This window comes from Nerophis ophidion, linkage group LG13 (genome assembly GCF_033978795.1).
Source record: "Nerophis ophidion isolate RoL-2023_Sa linkage group LG13, RoL_Noph_v1.0, whole genome shotgun sequence".
In the NCBI taxonomy this organism is placed as follows: Eukaryota; Metazoa; Chordata; class Actinopteri; order Syngnathiformes; family Syngnathidae; genus Nerophis; species Nerophis ophidion.
In genome coordinates, this window is record NC_084623.1 from 12,958,656 (window position 1) to 12,980,210 (window position 21,555).

At 38.7% G+C, this 21,555-nt stretch overlaps 1 protein-coding gene across 1 annotated transcript in view; it reads left to right on the forward strand.

The window, feature by feature from the left end:
• The window catches only part of LOC133564868 (obscurin-like), a 94,047-nt gene that overhangs the window by 38,034 nt on the left and 34,458 nt on the right, over window positions 1–21,555 (forward strand). The window contains exons 18-33 of the mRNA XM_061919409.1: window positions 491–766; window positions 2,020–2,295; window positions 3,608–3,883; window positions 5,204–5,479; window positions 7,983–8,258; window positions 9,548–9,823; window positions 11,416–11,691; window positions 14,904–15,179; window positions 16,045–16,323; window positions 16,428–16,703; window positions 16,815–17,090; window positions 17,832–18,122; window positions 18,397–18,672; window positions 18,785–19,057; window positions 20,895–21,170; window positions 21,248–21,523. Of these exons, the coding sequence (XP_061775393.1) occupies window positions 491–766; window positions 2,020–2,295; window positions 3,608–3,883; window positions 5,204–5,479; window positions 7,983–8,258; window positions 9,548–9,823; window positions 11,416–11,691; window positions 14,904–15,179; window positions 16,045–16,323; window positions 16,428–16,703; window positions 16,815–17,090; window positions 17,832–18,122; window positions 18,397–18,672; window positions 18,785–19,057; window positions 20,895–21,170; window positions 21,248–21,523 (4,431 nt within the window). The remainder of the gene's footprint in view (window positions 1–490; window positions 767–2,019; window positions 2,296–3,607; window positions 3,884–5,203; window positions 5,480–7,982; window positions 8,259–9,547; window positions 9,824–11,415; window positions 11,692–14,903; window positions 15,180–16,044; window positions 16,324–16,427; window positions 16,704–16,814; window positions 17,091–17,831; window positions 18,123–18,396; window positions 18,673–18,784; window positions 19,058–20,894; window positions 21,171–21,247; window positions 21,524–21,555) is intronic.

The window sequence follows — 21,555 nt, forward strand, 5'->3', positions numbered from 1 at the left end:
CTAAAAGTGTTTTGTACCTTATACTAGGCATAATGCAACATTTTGAATGATTGGTAAACTCTTTGTCGGTTTTCTGGGGGAAAAACATCGTAAAAACAGCAATTGGTTGCTGCAACATTCCTTTTATGTCATTAATAATAACGAATAACACCCCATTTACTAACTTCATAATCCAACTTGTGTTAGTCCTAATGTATTAGTGTTTGGACCTTAAGCAATGCGCAAACCATCGACTTAAACATTAGGTGGGAATCTTTATGTACAGCACCTTTTTTACAACCTTTTATCTACTGCATCAAATGAGGAGCTGAGTTACTTTTCAAAATACCAAATGTTCAATTGTGCTAGTGTCACCTGTGAAGTCGCAGGTGACAATTAAAACATGTAAAGGTGAAACAATACCTGACATCCCTAAAAACATGCCTGGAAAAAAATGGAAACTAAAAATACCCTTTTCAAGTCTGACTGCGTTTTGCATTCCATTCTTTAGTTCCACTTCAGAAGTTTTCAGCTGTATCAGCGGCTGACCAGACAAAGACAGTCATGGCCGGCTGCCCCATTGCTCTGCAGTGTGAGCTGTCAGACCCTAGTGGACAAGTCACATGGTACAAAGATGGAACACAGCTTTTACCTCGAAGTGGAATAGACATCCAGTCAAAGGAAAACTTGAGAAGTCTAATTATTCCATCTGCCAAGGTGGCTGATTCTGGCATGTACTGTTGTGAGTCGAAGGATGACAACATCCAGTTCACTGTGGAAGTAAAAGGTGATGTTTTGATTTGTAACTTTAACTGGCCTTGCAATATTAACATCTTGGAACAGAAAATGTTCATGTTTTCAACCAAACTCACAGTATTGTCAATTCATTTGCTTCTACCAAAATATTGCTTACAGTTGCTCTACTTAATCATTGAAACTTACAGTACATATGCAGATACGGAAGGGGAAATAAGTCTTTGATCCATCCTGATTTTTAAGTTCACTATCTTCCAAAGACATGCACAGTCCATCAGTTTGATGTTAAATTTATTGTAACTGACAGACATGAGTTAAAAATAACCCATAACATTTAAAACAGTCAATTTGCATTCAAACCTCTCCATCACCATAGACAAGACCAAAGTGCTATCACAGGAGTTTAGGGACAATATTTTAGACCTACCTATGACTGGAAAGGGTTATAGGCCTGGTGAGATTGAGACCACCAGATTGAATAACTAATCGCTATGGAAGAAGAACTGGTGCCCGAGTGTGTAATTCAAGAATTTCACTTCATTCGGTAAGGATGATTATGAGAAAAGTGAGGGACCAGTCCAGAATTACTCCTACTGCTTGTAACAACACCCAGTCTTCACTAAACTCTTTTGACTTTCCTGCACATTCTCTTATGAGTAGCTTGAGCAAGGGGTAATAGATTGTTCACCTTTTGCTGGATTTACTGCCCTGAACCCAAAAACATATTGATGGTGAACTGGTTTGCTACCCCACTTGATAACTCCAAACAGATAAATAATCAGATAACCGCGTAATCATGGCACACCAGCATTGGAAGCTTGTACTAATCTCTTGTGTACCAGCAGTGTAATTACACGCTAAAATTCTTTTGTACCTTATACTAGGCGTAATGCAAAATTTTTGAATGATTGGTAAACTGTTTGTCCGTTTTCTGGGGGAAAAACATCGTAAAAACAGCATTTGGTTGCACTTGCGTTATGGCTAATGTATTAGTGTTTGGACCTTAAGCAATGCGCAAACCATCGACTTAAACATTGGGTGGGAATCTTTATGTACAGTACCTTTTTTACAACATTTTATCTGCTGCATCAAATGAGGAGCTGAGTTACTTTTCAAAATACCAAATGTTCAATTGTGCTAGTGTCACCTGTGAAGTTGCAGGTGACAATTAAAACATGTAGAGGTGAAACAATACCTGACATCCCTAAAAACATGCATGGAAAAAAAATAGAAACTAAAAATACCCTTTTCAAATCTAACTGTGTTTTGCATTCCATTCTTTAGTTCCACTTCAGAAGTTTTCAGCTGTATCAGAGGCTGACCAGACAAAGGCAGTCATGGCCGGCTGCCCCATTGCTCTGCAGTGTGAGCTGTCAGACCCCAGTGGACAAGTCACATGGTACAAAGATGGAACACAGCTTTTACCTCGAAGTGGAATAGACATCCAGTCAAAGGAAAACTTGAGAAGTCTAATTATTCCATCTGCCAAGGTGGCTGATTCTGGCATGTACTGTTGTGAGTCGAAAGATGACAACATCCAGTTCACTGTGGAAGTAAAAGGTGATGTTTTGATTTGTAACTTTAACTGGCCTTGCAATATTAACTACCTGGAACAGAAAATGTTCATGTTTTCAACCAAACTCTTAATATTGTCAATTCATTTGCTTCTACCCAAATATTGCTTACAGTTGCTCTACTTAATCATTGAAACTTACAGTACATATGCAGATACGGAAGGGGAAATAAGTCTTTGATCCATCCTGATTTTTAAGTTTACTATCTTACAAAGACATGCACAGTCCATCATTTTGATGTTAAATTTATTGTAACTGACAGACATGAGTTAAAAATAACCCATAACATTTAAAACAGTCAATTTGCATTCAAACCTCTCCATCACCATAGACAAGACCAAAGTGCTATCACAGGACTTTAGGGACAATATTTTAGACCTACCTATGACTGGAAAGGGCTATAGGCCTAGTGAGATAGAGACCACCAGATTGAATAACTAATCGCAATGGAAGAAGAGCTGGTGCCCGAGTGTGTAATTCAAGAATTTCACTTCATTCGGTAAGGACGATTATGAGAAAAGTGAGGGACCAGTCCAGAATTACTCCTCCTGCTTGTAACAACACCAAGTCTTCCCTAAACTGTTTTGAATTTCCTGCACATTCCCTTATGAGTAGCTTGAGCAAGGGGTAATAGATCGTTCACCTTTTACTGGATGGACTGCCCTGAACCCAAAGACATATTGATGCTGAACTGGTTTGCTACCCCACTTACTCCAAACAGATAAGTAATCAGATAACTTTGCGTAATCATGGCACACCAGCATTGGAAGCTTGTACTAATCGCTTGCGTACCAGCAGTGTAATTACACGTTAAACGTCTTTTTTATCTTATACTAGGCATAATGCAACATTTTGAATGATTGGTAAACTCTTTGTCGGTTTTCTGGGGGAAAACATCGTAAAAACAGCAGTTGGTTGCTGTAACATTCCTTTTATGTCATCAATAATAACAAATAACACCCCATTTACTAACTCCATAATCCAACTTGCGTTAGTGCTAATGTATTAGTGCTTGGACCATAAGTAATACGTGACGCATCGACCAAAACATTGGGTGGGAATCTTTATGTACAGTACCTTTTTACAACATTTTATGTACTGCATCAAACGAGAAGCTGAGTTACTTTTAAAAATGCCAAATGTTGAATTATGCTCTTGTCACTTGTGAAGTTGCAGGTGACAATTAAAACATGAAAAGGTGAAACAATACCTGACATCCCTAAAAACATGTCTGGAAAAAAATGGAAACTAAAAATACCCCTTTCAAATCTAACTGCGTTTTGCATTTCATTCTTTAGTTCCACTTCAGAAGTTTTCAGCTGTATCAGCGGCTGACCAGACAAAGACAGTCATGGCCGGCTGCCCCATTGCTCTGCAGTGTGAGCTGTCAGACCCTAGTGGACAAGTCACATGGTACAAAGATGGATCACGACTCCTACCTCAAAGTGGAATAGACATCCAGTCAAAGGAAAACTTGAGAAGTCTAATTATTCCATCTGCCAAGGTGGCTGATTCTGGCATGTACTGTTGTGAGTCGAAGGATGACAACATCCAGTTCACTGTGGAAGTAAAAGGTGATGTTTTGATTTGTAACTTTAACTGGCCTTGCACTATTAACTACCTGGAACAGAAAATGTTCATTTTTTCAACCAAACTCACAATATTGTCAATTCATTTGCTTCTACCAAAATATTGCTTACAGTTGCTCTACTTAATCATTGAAACCTACAGTACATATACAGATACGGAAGGGGAAATAAGTCTTTGATCCATCCTGATTTTTAAGTTCACTATCTTACAAAGACATGCACAGTCCATAATTTTGATGTTAAATTTATTGTAACTGACAGACATGACTTAAAAATAACCCATAACATTTAAAACAGTCAATTTCCATTCAAACCTCTCCATCACCATAGACTGTCACCAAAGTGCTGTCACAGGACTTTAGGGACAATATTTTAGACCTACCTATGACTGGAAAGGGTTATAGGCCTGGTGAGATAGAGACCACCAGATTGAATAACTAATCGCAATGGAAGAAGAGCTGGTGCCCGAGTGTGTAATTCAAAAATTTAATTTCATTCGGTAAGGACGATTATGAGAAAAGTGAGGGACCAGTCCAGAATTACTCCTCCTGCTTGTAACAACACCCAGTCTTCCCTAAACTCTTTTGACTTTCCTGCACATTCCCTTATGAGTAGCTTGAGCAAGGGGTAATAGATCGTTCACCTTTTACTGGATGGACTGCCCTGAACCCAGAAACATATTGATGGTGAACTGGTTTGCTACCCCACTTGATAACTCCAAACAGATAAATAATCAGATAACTTTGAGTAATCATGGCACACCAGCATTGGAAGCTTGTACTAATCTCTTGCGTACCAGCAGTGTAATTACATGCTAAAAGTATTTTGTACCTTATACTAGGCATAATGCAACATTTTGAATGATTGGTAAACTCTTTGTCGGTTTTCTGGGGGAAAAACATCGTAAAAACAGCAGTTGGTTGCTGTAACATTCCTTTTATGTCATTAATAATAACAAATAACACCCCATTTACTAACTTCATAATCCAACTTGTGTTAGTCCTAATGTATTAGTGTTTGGACCTTAAGCAATGCGCAAAGCATCGACTTAAACATTGGGTGGGAATCTTTATGTACAGTACCTTTTTTACAACATTTTATCTGCTGCATCAAATGAGGAGCTGAGTTAATTTTCAAAATACCAAATGTTCAATTGTGCTCATGTCACCTGTGAAGTTGCAGGTGACAATTACAACATGTAAAGGTGAAACAAGACCTGACATCCCTAAAAACATGTCTGAAAAAAAAATGGAAACTAAAAATATCCTTTTCTAGTCTAACTGCGTTTTGCATTCCATTCTTTAGTTCCACTTCAGAAGTTTTCAGCTGTATCAGAGGCTGACCAGACAAAGTCAGTCATGGCCGGCTGCCCCATTGCTCTACAGTGTGAGCTGTCAGACCCCAGTGGACAAGTCACATGGTACAAAGATGGAACACAGCTTTTACCTCGAAGTGGAATAGACATCCAGTCAAAGGAAAACTTGAGAAGTCTAATTATTCCATCTGCCAAGGTGGCTGATTCTGGCATGTACTGTTGTGAGTCGAAGGATGACAACATCCAGTTCACTGTGGAAGTAAAAGGTGATGTTTTGATTTGTAACTTTAACTGGCCTTGCAATATTAACTACCTGGAACAGAAAATGTTCATGTTTTCAACCAAACTCACAATATTGTCAATTCATTTGCTTCTACCAAAATATTGCTTACAGTTGCTCTACTTAATCATTGAAATCTACAGTACATATGCAGATAAGGCAGGGGAAATAAGTCTTTGATCCATCCTGATTTTTAAGTTTACTATCTTCCAAAGACATGCACAGTCCATATTTTTGATGTTAAATTCATTGTAACTGACGGACATGACTTAAAAATAACCCATAACATTTTAAACAGTCAATTTCCATTCAAACCTCTCCATCATCATAGACAAAACCAGAGTGCTATCACAGGACTTTAGGGGCAATATTTTAGACCTGCCTAAGACTGGAAATGGTTATAGACCTGGTGAGAAAGAGACCAACAGATGGTATAATTCATCCCAATGGAAGAAGAGCTGGTGCCAGAGAGTGTAATTCAAGAATTGAATTTCATTCGGTAAGGATAATTTTGAGAAAATTGAGGGACCAGCCCAGAATTACTACAAAAGAGTTAGATGGAGATACCAAGGGAGTTGGGACTACAATCACAGAGAAAAATATGAGTAACACACTTTACTGGAATGGATTGAGATCTTGCAGAATAACTTCCTGTCTAAGGTTTGCCAGTGAGCACCTGAATAAATCCAACCAGGCTTGGGAGAATGTGATGTAGTCAGATGTGACCAACATTGAGCTCTTCGGAAAAGGTGGAAACATTCTGCTTTGGGTCTGTTTCTTTGACCAAAGTCACTCCTGAAACCTATGCAACCCTGATGACCACCGACAGGAAACGTTGAACCTCTGTTCTTGCCAACAAGGGTTTCCACACCAAAGTACTAAGCCAAGTTTGGTTAATTAGAAATACCTCTATCCCCTTAGTGTGTTAAACATACTTGGCCAATAAAACAGATTCTGAAGAAATATTGATAATTGTATAGCCGTTATATTTTGAATCATTTTTTTTTACCAAGTGTTTGTTTGGGTTACAGTAAATTTACCATAACAATTCTGGGCTGTCCATATGTTTGTAAATGGATAAGCTTAAAAAAATCAGATCAAAAATGTATTTTCCCTGCTGTAATTCTCCTTATTGGTAATGCTGAACTCTTTCAACTTCCAGTGGAGAACTACACACCGAGCTTACTAGACCCTTATAACTATGATTTAAAAGGTCCATAGAAAAACAAGTGCTTTTGGACTTAACATTTGAGTTTAATGTCCCTCTAATGCCAAATTTTAATATATACAGTACAAAAGGGCAACTACCAGAGGGAGAGTTAGAAAAACTGTAGAAGTCATCTTTGAAAAAGGTGATAGGTTTATATCAGTCATTACAAGTAAGGTAATCAAACTTGAGGCATGGCAGGCTCCAATTGACGGCCTCAGGAGATTTATGTTGTCTCTAATATTGAGATGCTATGACAGTATTTGGATGTCAAGAGACGGGGAGCGAACCTGCAGCACTCAGGTCTCTAGCTCGGCCACTCTTTTATTGCCTTGGTTTTATGTTTGGAGTTATTGTCATGCTGGAAGTCAGATCTTTGACAAAGCGTCAGTGTTCTCTCTGAAGCCACGCAAATCTCTTCTAAGATTTTAAGGTAAAAGTCTGTGCATTAAACAGAGGGGGGCAAATGTTATAGGTTTATACTTCTTTCGGCTCCTTTTCATTCATGATTTATTTTAACGCTATGTTGATGGAAATGGAACTTACCTTAGGCTTAATATTCGTATCCACATGTTTAACGATGGAGATAATATTAATGGTGTCTTGGGGTGCTCAAAAAGATCCATCCACATGGGTTGGAATAACACAGACTTTTTCTTGATTTTCCCCTGAGACTTCAACTCTTGTGCCCCCATTTTCACTCCTGCTTGTAACAACGCCCCATCTTCCTTAAACTCTTTTGAATTTCCTGCACACTCCCTTATGAGTAGCTTTCGCAAGAGGCAGTCTTCCAGTAGCTACAAATGGAAAACATCCATCCAAATATAGGACAAAGAAAATTGTTCACTTTTTGCTGGATGGACGTTTCTGAACCCAAAAACATATTAATGCTGGACTGGTTTACTACCCCGCTTGTTTTAACATGATAACTCCAAACAAATAAGTAATCACATAACTTAGCGCAGTCATGACACACTACCATTGGAAGCTTGTACTAATGTCTTGGGTGCTGTAGAACAGTATTTATTCTTAATTGCTTTAAGTGACTTAGTAGGTACCAGTCAACCCAAATAGGTTTATTCTGTCCTCTGAATGTATTTTTAGTTTCTTATTTTCAGACCAGTAGTCTTCACCTGTGACGTTGCAGGTGAAGACTACTGTTGACAATTAAAACATGTAAAGGTGAAACAATACCTGACATCCCTAAAAACATGTCTGGAAAAAAAGGGAAACTAAAAATACCATTTTCAAATCTAATTGCGTTTTGCATTCCGTCCTTTAGTTCCACTTCAGAAGTTTTCAGCTGTATCAATGGCTGACCAGACAAAGGCAGTCATGGCCGGCTGCCCCATTGCTCTGCAGTGTGAGCTGTCAGACCCCAGTGGAAAAGTCACATGGTATAAAGATGGATCACAGCTCCTACCTCGAAGTGGAATAGACATCCAGTCAAAGGAAAACTTGAGAATTCTAGTTATTTCATCTGCCAAGGTGACTGATTCTGGCGTATATTGTTGTGAGTCGAAGGATGACGACATCCAGTTCACTGTGGAAGTAAAAGGTGATGTTTTGATTTGTAACTTTAACTGGCCTTGCACTATTAACTACCTGGAACAGAAAGTGTTCATGTTTTCAACCAAACTAACAATATTGTCATTTCATCTGCTTCTACTAAAATATTGCTTACGGTTGCTCTACTTAATCATTGAAACCTACAGTGCATATGCAGATACCACAGGCGAAATAAGTATTTGATCCATGCTTATTTTTAAGTTTACTATCTTACAAATACATGTACACTACATTTTTGATGCAAAATGCATTGTAACTGACAGACATAAGTTGAAAATAACCCATAACATTTCAAACAGTCAATTTCCATTTAAACCTCTCCATCACCATAGACAAGACCAAAGTGCTATCAAAGGACCTTAGGGCCAAGATTTTAGAACTACACAAGATTGGAAAGGGTGAAAGACCTGGTGAGAAAGAGACCACTAAAATGGAATAATTCATCACAAAGAAATACAACACAACAGTTAGAGCTAAAGCCCGTGTGTGTAATTCAAGAATTTCACTTCATTCTATAAGGATGATTGTGAAAAAAGTGAGTGACCAGTCCAGAATTACTCGAAACAGCCAGATGGAGATATCAAATGAGTTGGGACTACATTAACTGAGAAAAACATGAGTAACACACTATACTGCAATGGATTGAGATCTTGCCGAATACCTTCCTGTCTAAGGTTTGCCAGTGAGCATCTAAATAAATCCAACCAAACTTGGGAGAATGTGATGTAATCATATGAGACCAACATTGAGCTCTTAGGAAATGGTGGAATCATTCTGCTTTGGGTCTGTTTCTTTGACCAAAGTCACTCCTGAAACCTATGCAACTCTGATGACCAGCGACAGGAAACATTGAACCTCTGTTCTTGCCAACAAGGGTTTCCAAACAAAAGTACTAAGCCAAGTTTGGTTAATTAGACATACCTATTTCCCCTTAGTGTGTAAAAAAAACATAAGTGTTCACCTTGCCCTGAACCCAAAAACCTATTGATGCTGATCTGGTTCACCTCCCCACTTGTATACATGATAACCCCAAACAAATAAATAATCACATAACTCAGTGCAATCATGACACACTACCATTGGAAGTTTGTACTAATGTCTTGCGTACCAGCAGTGTTATTCCACGCTAAAAGTCTTTTGTACCTTTAGCTAGGCCTTGAGCAACATTTTCATTGATTGGTAAACTGTACCTGACATACCTAAAAACATGTCTGGTAAAAAATGGAAACTAAAAATACAGTTTTCAATTCTAATTGCATTTTGCATTCCACCCTTTAGTTCCACTTCAGAAGTTTTCAGCTGTATCAGAGGCTGACCGGACAAAGACAGTCATGGCCGGCTGCCCCATTGCTCTGCAGTGTGAGCTGTCAGACCCTAGTGGAAAAGTCACATGGTACAAAGATGGATCACGGCTCCGACCTCAAAGTGGAATTGACATCCAGTCAAAGAAAAACTTGAGAAGTCTAGTTATCCCATCTGCCAAGGTGGCGGATTCTGGCGAATACCGTTGTGAGTCGAAGGATGACGACATCCAGTTCACTGTGCAAGTAAAAGGTGATTCTTTGATTTGTAACTTTAACTGGCCTTGCACTATTAACTACCTGGAACAGAAAGTGTTCATGTTTTCAGCCAAACTCACAATTTTGTCAATTCATTTGCCTTAAATCCTTGAATATATCGCTTAACGTTTCTCTAACTAATCATTGAAACATACAGTACATATGCATACATGGTAAGGGAAATAGGTTTTGGATCCATGCTGATTATGAGGTACATGGTTCTGTGCATTTAACAGAGGGAGGCATATGTTATAAGTTTATATTTCTTTCAGCTCCTATTTATTTGTGATTTATTTTAACTTTATGTTGATTGTTTTTTGTTTGTTATATAAATTGATTGTATGAAAACAAAAATGGAAATGGAACAGATGAACTTTCCTAAAGCAGAATGTTTGTATGCACATGTTTATCGGAGGAGATAATATTATTGGTGTCTTGGGGTGCACAAAAAAATCCATTCACATGGGTTTGAATAACTCGGATAATGTCCTTTGCTGAATTTTTCCTGCCTTCTCCCTGAGACTTTAGCTCTTGTGCCCCCATCTTCTCTTCTGTTTGTAACAACGCCCAGTCTTCCTTAAACTCTTTTGACTTTCCCGCACACTCCCTTATGAGTAGCTTGAGCAAGGGGCAGTCATCCAGTAGCTACGAATAGAAAACAATTCTCCGAAAATAGGTCTAAATAGATTGTTCACCTCTTGCTGGATGAACTGCCCTGAACTCAAAAACATATATCTGCTGAACTGGTTCGCTACCCATCAGCGCAATCATGACACACTACCATTGGAAGCTTGTACTAATGTCTTGCGTCCCAGCAGTTTAATTACATGCTAAAAGTCTTGTGTACCTTTTACTAGTCATTGAGCAACATTTCAATTGATTAGTAAGCTGTTTGTGGGTTTTTGTGGGGGAAACAATGGTAAAAACAGCAGGTTGTTGTAACATTCATCCATCCATCCATCCATTTCCTACCGCTTATTCCCTTTTGGGGTCGCGGGGGGCGCTGGAGCCTATCTCAGCTACAATCGGGCGGAGGGTAGTGTACACCCTAGACAAGTCGCCGCCTTGTCGCAAGGCTGTAACATTCATTTTGTGTCATTAAAAATAACAAATAACACCCCATTTACTAACTTAATTATCCAACTTGTGTTAGTTTAAATGTATAAGTGTTTGGACCGTAAGCAAAACAATGACTTAAATATTGAATGGGAATCATATACAGTACTTATTTGCAAAATTGCATTGATTGCGTCAAATGAGAAGCTGAGTTAGTTTTCAAAATGCCAAATATTCAATTATGCTCATTGGATATTTTAATGCTGTAGGAACAGTATTTTTTTTTTGGATTGCTTTAAGTGATTTCGTTGGTACTAGTGAAACCGAATAGGTTAATTCTGTCTTCGGATTTAATAGTGTCTTAATTTCAGGCCTGCAGTCTTCACCTTTGATGTAACAGGTGGAGACTGCATGTGACAAAACGTGTAAAGGTGAAACAATACCTGACATACTTAACATCATGTCTGGAAAACAATGGAAACTAAACATACCCTTATCAAATCTAATTGCGTTTTGCATTTTATCCTCTAGTTCCACTTCGGAAGTTTTCAGCTGTATCAAAAGCTGACCAGACAAAGGCAGTCATGGCCGGCTGCCCCATTGCTCTGCAGTGTGAGCTGTCAGACCCCAGTGGACAAGTCACACGGTTCAAAAATGGAACACAGCTCTTACCTCAAAGTGGAATAGCCATCCAGTCAAAGGAAAACTTGAGGAATCTAGTTATCTCGTCTGCCAAGGTGGCTGATTCTGGCGTATTTTGTTGTGAGTCAAAGAATGACAACGTCCAGTATGCTGTGGAAGCAAAAGGTGATGCTCGGATTTGTAACTTTTAACAAGTTTTGCACTATTAACTAACAGGAACAGAATGTGTTCCTGGTTCCAACCAATCCCACAATATTGTTATTAATTTCCTTTACCTTAAATATAGCTTACAGTTTTTCTACTTAATCATTGAAGCCTGCCAATATGGTAAGGGACATAAGTCTTTGAATCATGCTAATTTTTATGTTTACAATCTCACAAAGACATAAACAGTCTATATTTTTGGCGCAAAATGTATTGTAGCTGACAGAATGTTGAAGAAAACATAACATTTCACACCGTCTATTTCCATTCACACCTCTCCACAACCATAGACAAACCCAAAGTGCTACCAAAGTACCTTTAAAGACAAGATTGTAGACCTACACAAGACTGAGATTGTTCACCTTTTGCTGGATGGACTGACCAGAACCCCAAAAGCATACATTAATGCTGAACTGGTTCGCTACACTGCTTGTATTAGCATGATAATGCAAAACAAATAAATAATCAAATAACTCAGGGCAATCATGGCACACAACCTTTGGGAACTTGTACTAATGTCTTGCGTACCCGCAGTGTAATTACATTGCTTGATTGGTTTACTGTTTGTGGGTTTTTTGGGGGGGAAGCATCGTAAAAACAACAGTTATTTGCTGTAACATTCCTTTTTTTATGTCATTAAAAAGTAAAAATAACACCCCATTTACCAAATTGATAATCCAATTTATGTTAGTCTAAATGTGTTAGTGTTTGGACCATAAGCAATAAGCAAATAACTTGGGTGGGAATCTTTATGTACAGTATTTATTTGCATCGTTTTCTTGATTGCATCAAGTGAGAAGCTGAGTGAGTTTTCAAAATGCCAAATGTTCAACTAGGTACATGGTGATATTTTATTTATATGACTTTATATACAGTATATATATACAGGACTGTCTCAGAAAATTGGAATATTGTGATGACGTCCTTTATTTACTAAACATGAAAATGTCATACATCCTGGATTCATTACACATTAACTGAAATATTGCAAGCCTTTTATTATTTTAATATTGCTGATTATGGCATACAGCTTAAGAAAATGCAAAAATCCTATCTCAAAAAAATAGAATATTTCCTCAGACCAAGTAAAAAAAGCTGTATGCCATAATCAGCAATATTAAAATAACAAAAGGCTTGCAATATTTCAGTTGATGTGTAATGAATCCAGAATGTATGACATTTTCATGTTTTTAGTTGCATTACAGAAAATAAAGGACTTTATCACAATATTCTAATTTTCTGAGACAGTCCTGTATATTTTTTTTCTTGAATGCCTTAAAGGAGAAATGTATTTTGTAATTTTGCCTTTCGTTCACAATCATGATAAGAGACATGGCGATGGATGTTATCTATTTACTTTTTGCATTTTAATTAATAAAATAGCGCGATCAAAAAAGCCCTTAAAAACACATTCAAACACCTCCATTTATTTATTTTTAAATACATTATGTAAGTATATATATGTAATGTATTATCGGGCACATTTGTAAAAAAAAATACGTACTTTGAACACGTGCCAATTAATTTACAAAAACGCATCACAACTTGTTCTTTTTTTAATCTTCATCACTGATTATGACTCACTCTAGACGTCATGAAAGCCAACAAACATAATAAAATGTCACTTACTGTATTAGGTCTGCTGTCATTAGGATGCCGACTGCTGGGATGTTTATATATTCATATTTAGATGAAGAATGTCTCATAATCCTCACGAAAAAAGGAGTCGGGGGTGACTTTTCGTGTCGTCTTTGCCAGTTTTGGGTCCTAAATGTCTGTCAAAGTGTACCAACATGCCAGAATACTTAGAAATATTCTGTCCAGGTGAGAGGCATGATTTATGATCTGCAATAACATTACAGGGAGCAAGGAAGCGAGAAAGCAGCAGATGATGTAAACATTGGCACACAGGAAGTGATCACGTTGCTGCTATAAATAGTTTGTCTGTGTTAGCGCTTGTAATAACAATGTTGCTAATGGTAAATGGGTTATACTTGTATAGCGCGTTTCTAACTTCAAAGTACCCAAAGCGCTTTGAGACTATTTCCACATTCACTCATTCACACACACATTCATAAACTGATGGCGGGAGCTGCCATGCAAGGCCCTAACCCCGACTCATAAGGAGCAAGGGTGAAGTGTCTTGCTCAAGGACTCGATGGACGTTACGAGGTTTCGTGATCTGTGGTCTGGATTATGTTTTTGTTATTTTTTTGTTAGTTTTGAACTCTTTTAGTTCCTGTTTTCGCTCCTTTGTTTGTTTAATTACCATAGCGACTCATTAGTTTCACCTGCCGTTAGTGTTCAGACACGCACCTGCTCTGATTAAAAGACTACTATTTAAGCCTGTCTTTGCCAGTCAGTCGGCCTGGTGTTATGGTTCTTTTCATGCCACAGTTTCAGGCTTAGTTCATGCTGCTCGTTCCATGTCCTATTCCAAGTTTTTTTCTACTTTATTTGTTTCATACCACAGTAAGTCTTTTGTTTATTCCATGCCACAGTTAAGAGAGTTTTTGCCTGTTATTTTGTAGTAGATTAGTGAATAGGTTCACACTTGCTATCTTTGTCCGGAAAAGTCCGTTTGCATCCTGGGAGAACAAACTTCGCAGCCAGCTGCGAAACCCACCCCCCCCTCTCCCCGTTATGACACGAGGTTGGTAGAAGGCGGGGATTGGACCAAGAACCCTAAGGTTGCTGGCACGGCCACTCTTCCAACAGCACCACGCCGTCCCTAATACTTGGTTATTATTCAAACTACGAAATGTAAATGGAGTATTATTGGCGGTTTGTGAATGGTTATTTATCGGATTGTTTGCTCCCATTTGCTGACTTTTATTTACAATTTGGAATGCATAAGAAAAAAAATCCACCTATCGTCGTTCGCAATCATAATGATTGCGTACAATAGGCAACATTCCAAAAAAAGTGCAATTCCCTTGTATCTGATTTAGTTGATACCAGGATAATTCTCTCTTCTTTTTTAATATAGTTTTAGTTTCTTATTTCAGACCAGCAGTCTTCACCTGTGACGTCCCAGGTGAAGACTACAGGTGACAATTAAAACATGTAAAGGTGAAACAATACCTCACATACCTAAAAACATGCCTGAAAAAAAAATGGAACCTAAAAATACCCTTTTCAAATCTAATTGCGTTTTGCATTCCGTCCTTTAGTTCCACTTCAGAAGTTTTCAGCCGTATCAAAGGCTGACCAGACAAAGGCAGTCATGGCCGGCTGCCCCATTGCTCTGCAGTGTGAGCTGTCAGACCCCAGTGGACAAGTCACATGGTATAAAGATGGAACACAGCTCCTACCTCAAGGTGGAATAGACATCCAGTCAAAGGAAGACTTGAGAAATGTAGTTATTCCATCCGCCAAAGTGGTTGATTCTGGCGTATACCGTTGTGAGTCGAAGGATGACGACATCCAGTTCACTGTGGAAGTAAAAGGTGATGCTCGGAACTTGAACTGGCCTTGCACTGTTAACTATCTGGAACAGAATGTTTTCATGTTTTCAACCGAACTCACAACATTGTCCATTCATTTTCTTCTACCAAAATATTGCTTACAGTTTCTATACTTTAACCATTGAAACCTACAATGCAGAATCCCACTACTTGCATTGTTAACCGCTTCTTGTTAAAAAGTTTTGTACAATTTAAACACAGGCACAGTGTGTGTTCTTGTCTCATAAGAAAAGTGAACGATGGGTACAATTTTTTGTTTTTTATAGTGCCGTTCCCCTCTAATACTTTGGTTCTGGATTTGTCTCTGTTGTCATGTTTTTGTGGAGGGTGTATAATATTGATTTCTTCCTTTGCATATAAAATGTATTCTTTCTCTTCGGGATCCTGGAATTGTGGTTCCATTTTGACAGCAGTGACACTTCTTTAAAAAAAAAACAAAAAAAAACAAAAAAACAAAAACAAAACATCTTTGTCTGCATATTGTGAGAAAACGTCAACTCTTGCTGCTGACTTTCTTATTCGTCTACCAGTAAATCAAGGAGTAATCTTGTTATCAGCCATATTTTTTAAATATATGGAAGACTAAAAACCTTATCAGGAACATTATGTCTGTTTTGATTAGAGTCCTTTTTTTGGTTGCTTGCAGGCAGTGTACTTTTACCTGCGATTAATGCATATATTTGACTCCTGCACACCTGTCAAGTCAATTACTGATTGCATGGTTTGTATTGCTGCTCTTTGTAGCTTACTGCTGTTTCTTGAAATCTTTTGGAATTACATGGATACTCAATACTCATATTTCTATGTATTAAGACTCTCTTTTTCTTGCAATATCTTAACTCTATAGCTCTTCCCACAAAGTTCTCAGAGGTCAAAGAGGCAGAAAGGAATAAGACGTTTCAAGAAGGCAATGCCATTATCCTCAACTGTGAGCTTGCCCAGGATTCTGATGCTAACGTTGACTGGTACAAGGATGGGATCAAACTACAACCACAAGATAATCTGGAGATCCAGACAGAGGGTCGAAGACGAACACTTTTCATCCCTTCAGCTGACAACACACAAAGTGGTGTTTACCACTGTGCAACAGCGAATGATACTGTTACATTCAAAGTGGATGTAAAAGGTGATCAGTTTCTTTCTTGATATCTTGTGTTACCACACACCTCTTCATCCAAGGTAAGACTTTCTGGAGGTTGTACTGTCAACTCAATTGTTCTCTTCCCTTAGGCCGACTGCCACAACTTACGCCAGTCCCGCAATCAGAAAAATACAGAATGGTTGCAGTCGGTTTTCCAATTATCCTCCAATGTGAGGTATTGGATCCTGGTGCCCAGGTTTCCTGGTTTAAAAATGATACAGAACTTTTTTGCAAAACGGGTCTTGACATGAAAAGAGGTGGCAGCCTCAGAAAATTGATCATTCATTCAGCTAAGATGTCAGACACGGGCCTCTACAGCTGTAAACTCGCTGAAGATGTTGTTACATTCCACGTGGAGATCCAAGGTGATTTCTTTGTCTTTAGGTTTGAGAAGTTTAATGTAACTAAAGGTGTATAATTATTAATAATCCCTTACCATATGATTGATTTTGCTCACAATCTTTTCCACCTACCAGCTGCTCCTGTAAAGTTAGCAGCCATTCCAGACAAAGAAAAAAACAAATTGGTAGAGGCAGGCTGCCCGGTTAGGATGCAGTGTGAAGTCTCAGAGCCAACTGCCCAGGTCCAGTGGCACAAGGATGGAGAAGACCTGTCTCCAAAGAGTGATTACGAACTCCATAAAGAAGAAAAATTGAGAGCATTGGTTATTAAAGCCGCAGAAGTCAGACATGCTGGGGTTTACCGCTGTGATTCTGCAGATGATCACATAGAATTCAAGGTGGATGTCGCAGGTGATTTATGTATTTTTAAAATCATTTACCTTTTCTTTAATTTTTTACACTTTAAACAACTTAGATCACTACAAAGGTACACACACTAGAAATTAACGAACTACTTCTTGTGGACACATGAAGAACACTGTGAGATATTTATTTTTCCAAGCTAAATCATCAACAAATACAGGATTACGTTAAAATTTCAAATGTACCTCATTAATTATTTTAAACCCAAAGGTCACAAACCAGATGGTAAAAGAACATTTTAGTTATAATAACCCTGCTATCAAGTTAAAACCCCTTACACCTATTACATTGTGTCCTAGAAGGGAAAACGTCGAGTGTCCTTGTTGTTTTCACTCGTATTGCCTGAAGTTTGGTTTGGTTTGATCTAACTGTTTTCTTAAACCCTGGTTTTAACTCAAAATCTCAGAAAAAAAGGATTGCATGCTATCTGAACTGCATCATACAGCAAAAAACCCGAGCATAAAGATGTAATTTAGTCAGTTGGTTCTGGTAGTATAATGTATGATTATTTGAAATTGGTTACATAGCTGATAAATATTTCAAAGTAAATGTATTGATCTGATGACATTACTTATGGCATATTTCTGCAAATTATTAAGCTTTTTGTTCTGAGATAATAGTGAGAACAAGCATTGAAAAGATGCTGGCTGATGCAGATCTCGAGCTGCAAAACTTATTAATTTAATGTTGAATGAACCGAAATTCTTGAAGCATTGATTTGATTCTCAGCTTTCCCGGAAGTTAAGGCAAGGCATTCTGTTGAAGCAAGCAACCCAGACACAACCTATTGTATTGAAGCAGGCAACCCAGACACAACCCATTGTGAGGTCTCAGACTCTATGGGCAAGAATTGCTTGGGTAAGAATGGAAAAAATCTCTTGACGCAATCAGGAACAAAGATCAATTCTGAAGTCTGTACAACGACACCTGATGTGGACTCAGCAGTCTCATTGTCTGGGGAGAACAGTCGTAAAACTGATGATGGGTCACATTCCAGCGCTTGCGATACGCAGGTGGAAGGTGATAAGCTTAGTTTTTCTGGTCACGACCTCTAATACCCGCAAAAGTGTAATCATACGTCAAAACGCTCTAATACATCACTTGTATCACCCTTCTCACTGTGCATCAAATGTCATTAACATTCATTTCTAATTTTTTTGTGGAGTGGTAATACAGTTAATGAAAAAATCTTGAAGTCTGCATGTCTTAACAGCCATGCAGCTGCAGTGAATATACGCTTCAAGAAAGAGTCGGTCTGTCAAGTGTAAACATTTGTTATGTCCGTACTCTGCAGCACCACCGTTGACATTTGCAAACATCCCGGAGGAGGAGCTTTTCAAGAGCGCTGTGGAAAAATCCCAACTTGATCTGTCATGCCAGGTCTCACAGGTTGATGGAGTTGTCAAGTGGTACAAAGATGGAGCTGAAGTCCACTCAAACGACAATATAACAATGCAAGCAGAAGGCACCCAAAGAACTCTCTCAATCCTTTCAGCCCAACTCTCGGACTCGGGCACGTACACATGTCGTGCAGGAGATAACACAATAATGTTTAAGGTGAACATACGAGGTAAGGGAAGAGCTTTTCTGAACCTAATTTGCAAGATGCAAAAATTATCAGTAGGTAAAATGTACAGAACAGCCAGTTGACTGAGTGCATATTTTCTATCAATCTCTCACAGAACCTCCGGTAATGATAATTTACCCGAAGGAAGATGTCCACCTTGACCGGCATGTACCCGAGGAAATTATTCTCAGCTGTGAACTCTCGCGTTCGAATGGCATAGTGAGCTGGTACAAAGATGGCCAAAAGCTCCAGGACAGCGAGAACATTAAGCTAAAGATAGAAGGTCCTTATAGACGACTGAAGATTCTGACAAGTGGAGTCGAGGATTCTGGAGAATACGTCTGCGATACAGCGGATGATTCAATATTCTTTAACCTCGGTATTACAGGTAAGAACCATGACTTTGCTTGTTGTGCATGCATTGTTTGAATGTTGTACTGTATGTAAAACCTGCTCAGTTTGAGTGTCCGCCCTGAGATCTGTAAGTCGTGAGTTCAAACCCGGCCGAGTCATACCAAAGACGATAAAAATGGGACCTCCCTGCTTGGCACTGAGCATCATGGGTTGGAATTGGGGGTTAAATCACCAAAATAATTCCAGAGCCCAGCCAGTGCTGCTGCTCCCCTCGCCTCCCAGGGTGTGGAACAAGGGGATGGGTCAAAGGCAGAGGGTAATTTCACCACACCTAGTGTGTGTAACTATCAGTGGTACTTTAACTTTATATGCAAGTTTTAAAAGATAGTTTTGGCATATAAACAATATGGACTTTGATAGGTTTCATGCAATGTGATTTTATTTCTTTACACCACCACAGATACAAGAAAAAAAATCAGTCCTAGATGCCCTAACGTTACCAATTAAAAATGACTAAAATTCCTCCATATGATGCATTAAAAAAAAACTGCATGTGAATGTATGTGGTGAGTGAGTAGAATGACCAAAAAAGATTAGGGTAATCAGTAGTCAGGTTCAAACACTGATGAAATCTATTAAAACAGATGAAAAGCAAGGAATCATGCAGAGATACAGTTAAATTTTGCTCAATTGAGGAGGCGTTATTTGGGCAGTAATCTAGTTACAGATCCAAACTTCACTTTAAAGTCTAACCCACGGCCCTCCTCTATTTATTTGGGAAGTCCCTGGGTACATCACTGAAGCTGTCGCTGAGGGAAAGGGGTAATCTCGACAGCTCCAGTTAGACACAATATATGATTATACAAGAAATGCAAATGTGTTGACACTGGTGATATCGCCTTGTCTCTCCTCTGTCTGCATCACTGCAGTGTTCGGCCTTGGCAATAAGCAAGCCGTTCCTGGACACAGACACTGATACTAGACTGGCTTGCAATCTTTTGGATTGCCAGCTTTGCACAGACAAAGAAAAATACCACATCAGCACAATTAATAATAACTATAGCAACGGCCCTTAAGAATAAGAGTTGTATGATAACATGTACATCATTTTTCCAAAATTAGCTTACGGTATACTGTGTTTATTGATTGTATACAGGCCCTACGATGTAATAATTGTAACAAAACATGCAGAGCGTATTGTGCATATTTAACATATAACTCTTATTCTTTCACTCCAATGCTTTTATGCATGCTGTGTAAAGAAATCCAAAAAGTGAAGTGAATTATATTTATATAGCGCTTTTCTCAAGTGACTCAAAGAACTTTACATGGTGAAACCCAATATCTAAGTTACATTTAAACCAGCGTGGGTGGCACTGGGAGCAGGTGGGTAAAGTGTCTTGCCCAAGGACACAACCGCAGAGACTAGGATGGTGGAAGCGGGGATCGAACCTGCAACCTTCATGTTGCTGGCACGGCCGCTCTACCAACCGAGCTATACTGCCCCACAGTGAACGTTGATTGCATTCAGTAATTTGCTCACTCTACAAAGGATAAACCCACAGCACTAGTAATTAATGTCTTTATATAGTTTGTATCAGGGGGCTCCAACAGGTACTCGTAAGCTACCAGAAGCTAAAATAATGTTTACATAAGTTCTTAGTATAATATTATGCTTTAATTTTATGACGAATTACCACAAAATATCCTAAAGGCAGTGACTTCTCATAGTTTGGCTTTATATTGTACTCATTCCAGATCCATTAACTGGAGTCAAACGATACTGACAGATAACAGTATACGTCATATTATCTGTAATCTGAATAGAAAACTTGTAGCAATGGCACTAATGGAGTTATGTCCATTTATAGAACCTCCAGTACGGATTGTGTCGCCGAGTCAGTCTCAAATGGAACTGTGCCAACAAACATCAGAGAGGATGGTTCTGAGCTGTGAGATCTCACGACCGCATGCAGTGGTCCGTTGGTATCGAGACGGACTTGAAGTAGAGGAGAGCGACAACCTCATACTAGAGGTGGATGGAGTCTACAGAAGGCTTATTATACCTGAAACAACTATTAAAGATTCTGCAGAATATGTCTGTGACACAATAGATGACTCCATGACATTCTTTGTAAATATAGCCGGTAAGGAAATCAGAAAGCTGTGACAGGAAACCTTTCAGTGTGTAACCGTGTCTCACATCACTTTTTGACATTTACAGAGCCTCCTGTCCGCTTTGTTCGTCCACGAAAGACATTGAGCAGGCTGGAAAAAGTGGTTGGAGAAACCTTGGTTTTGGACTGTGAGGTATCCAGACCTAATGCTGTAGTTTTCTGGAAGAAGAATGGAGAAGAAGTGGAAGGTTTAGCAACTGTCACCATAGTTGAAGATGGTGTATTGCGTCAATTAAAAGTTCACTCACTAACACTAGAAGATGCAGGAATATATGTCTGTGATGCAAAAGATGATGTCATGGATTTCCATGTAAAAGTGCAAGGTAGGTCATATGAAAAGTTAAACCTAACAGTT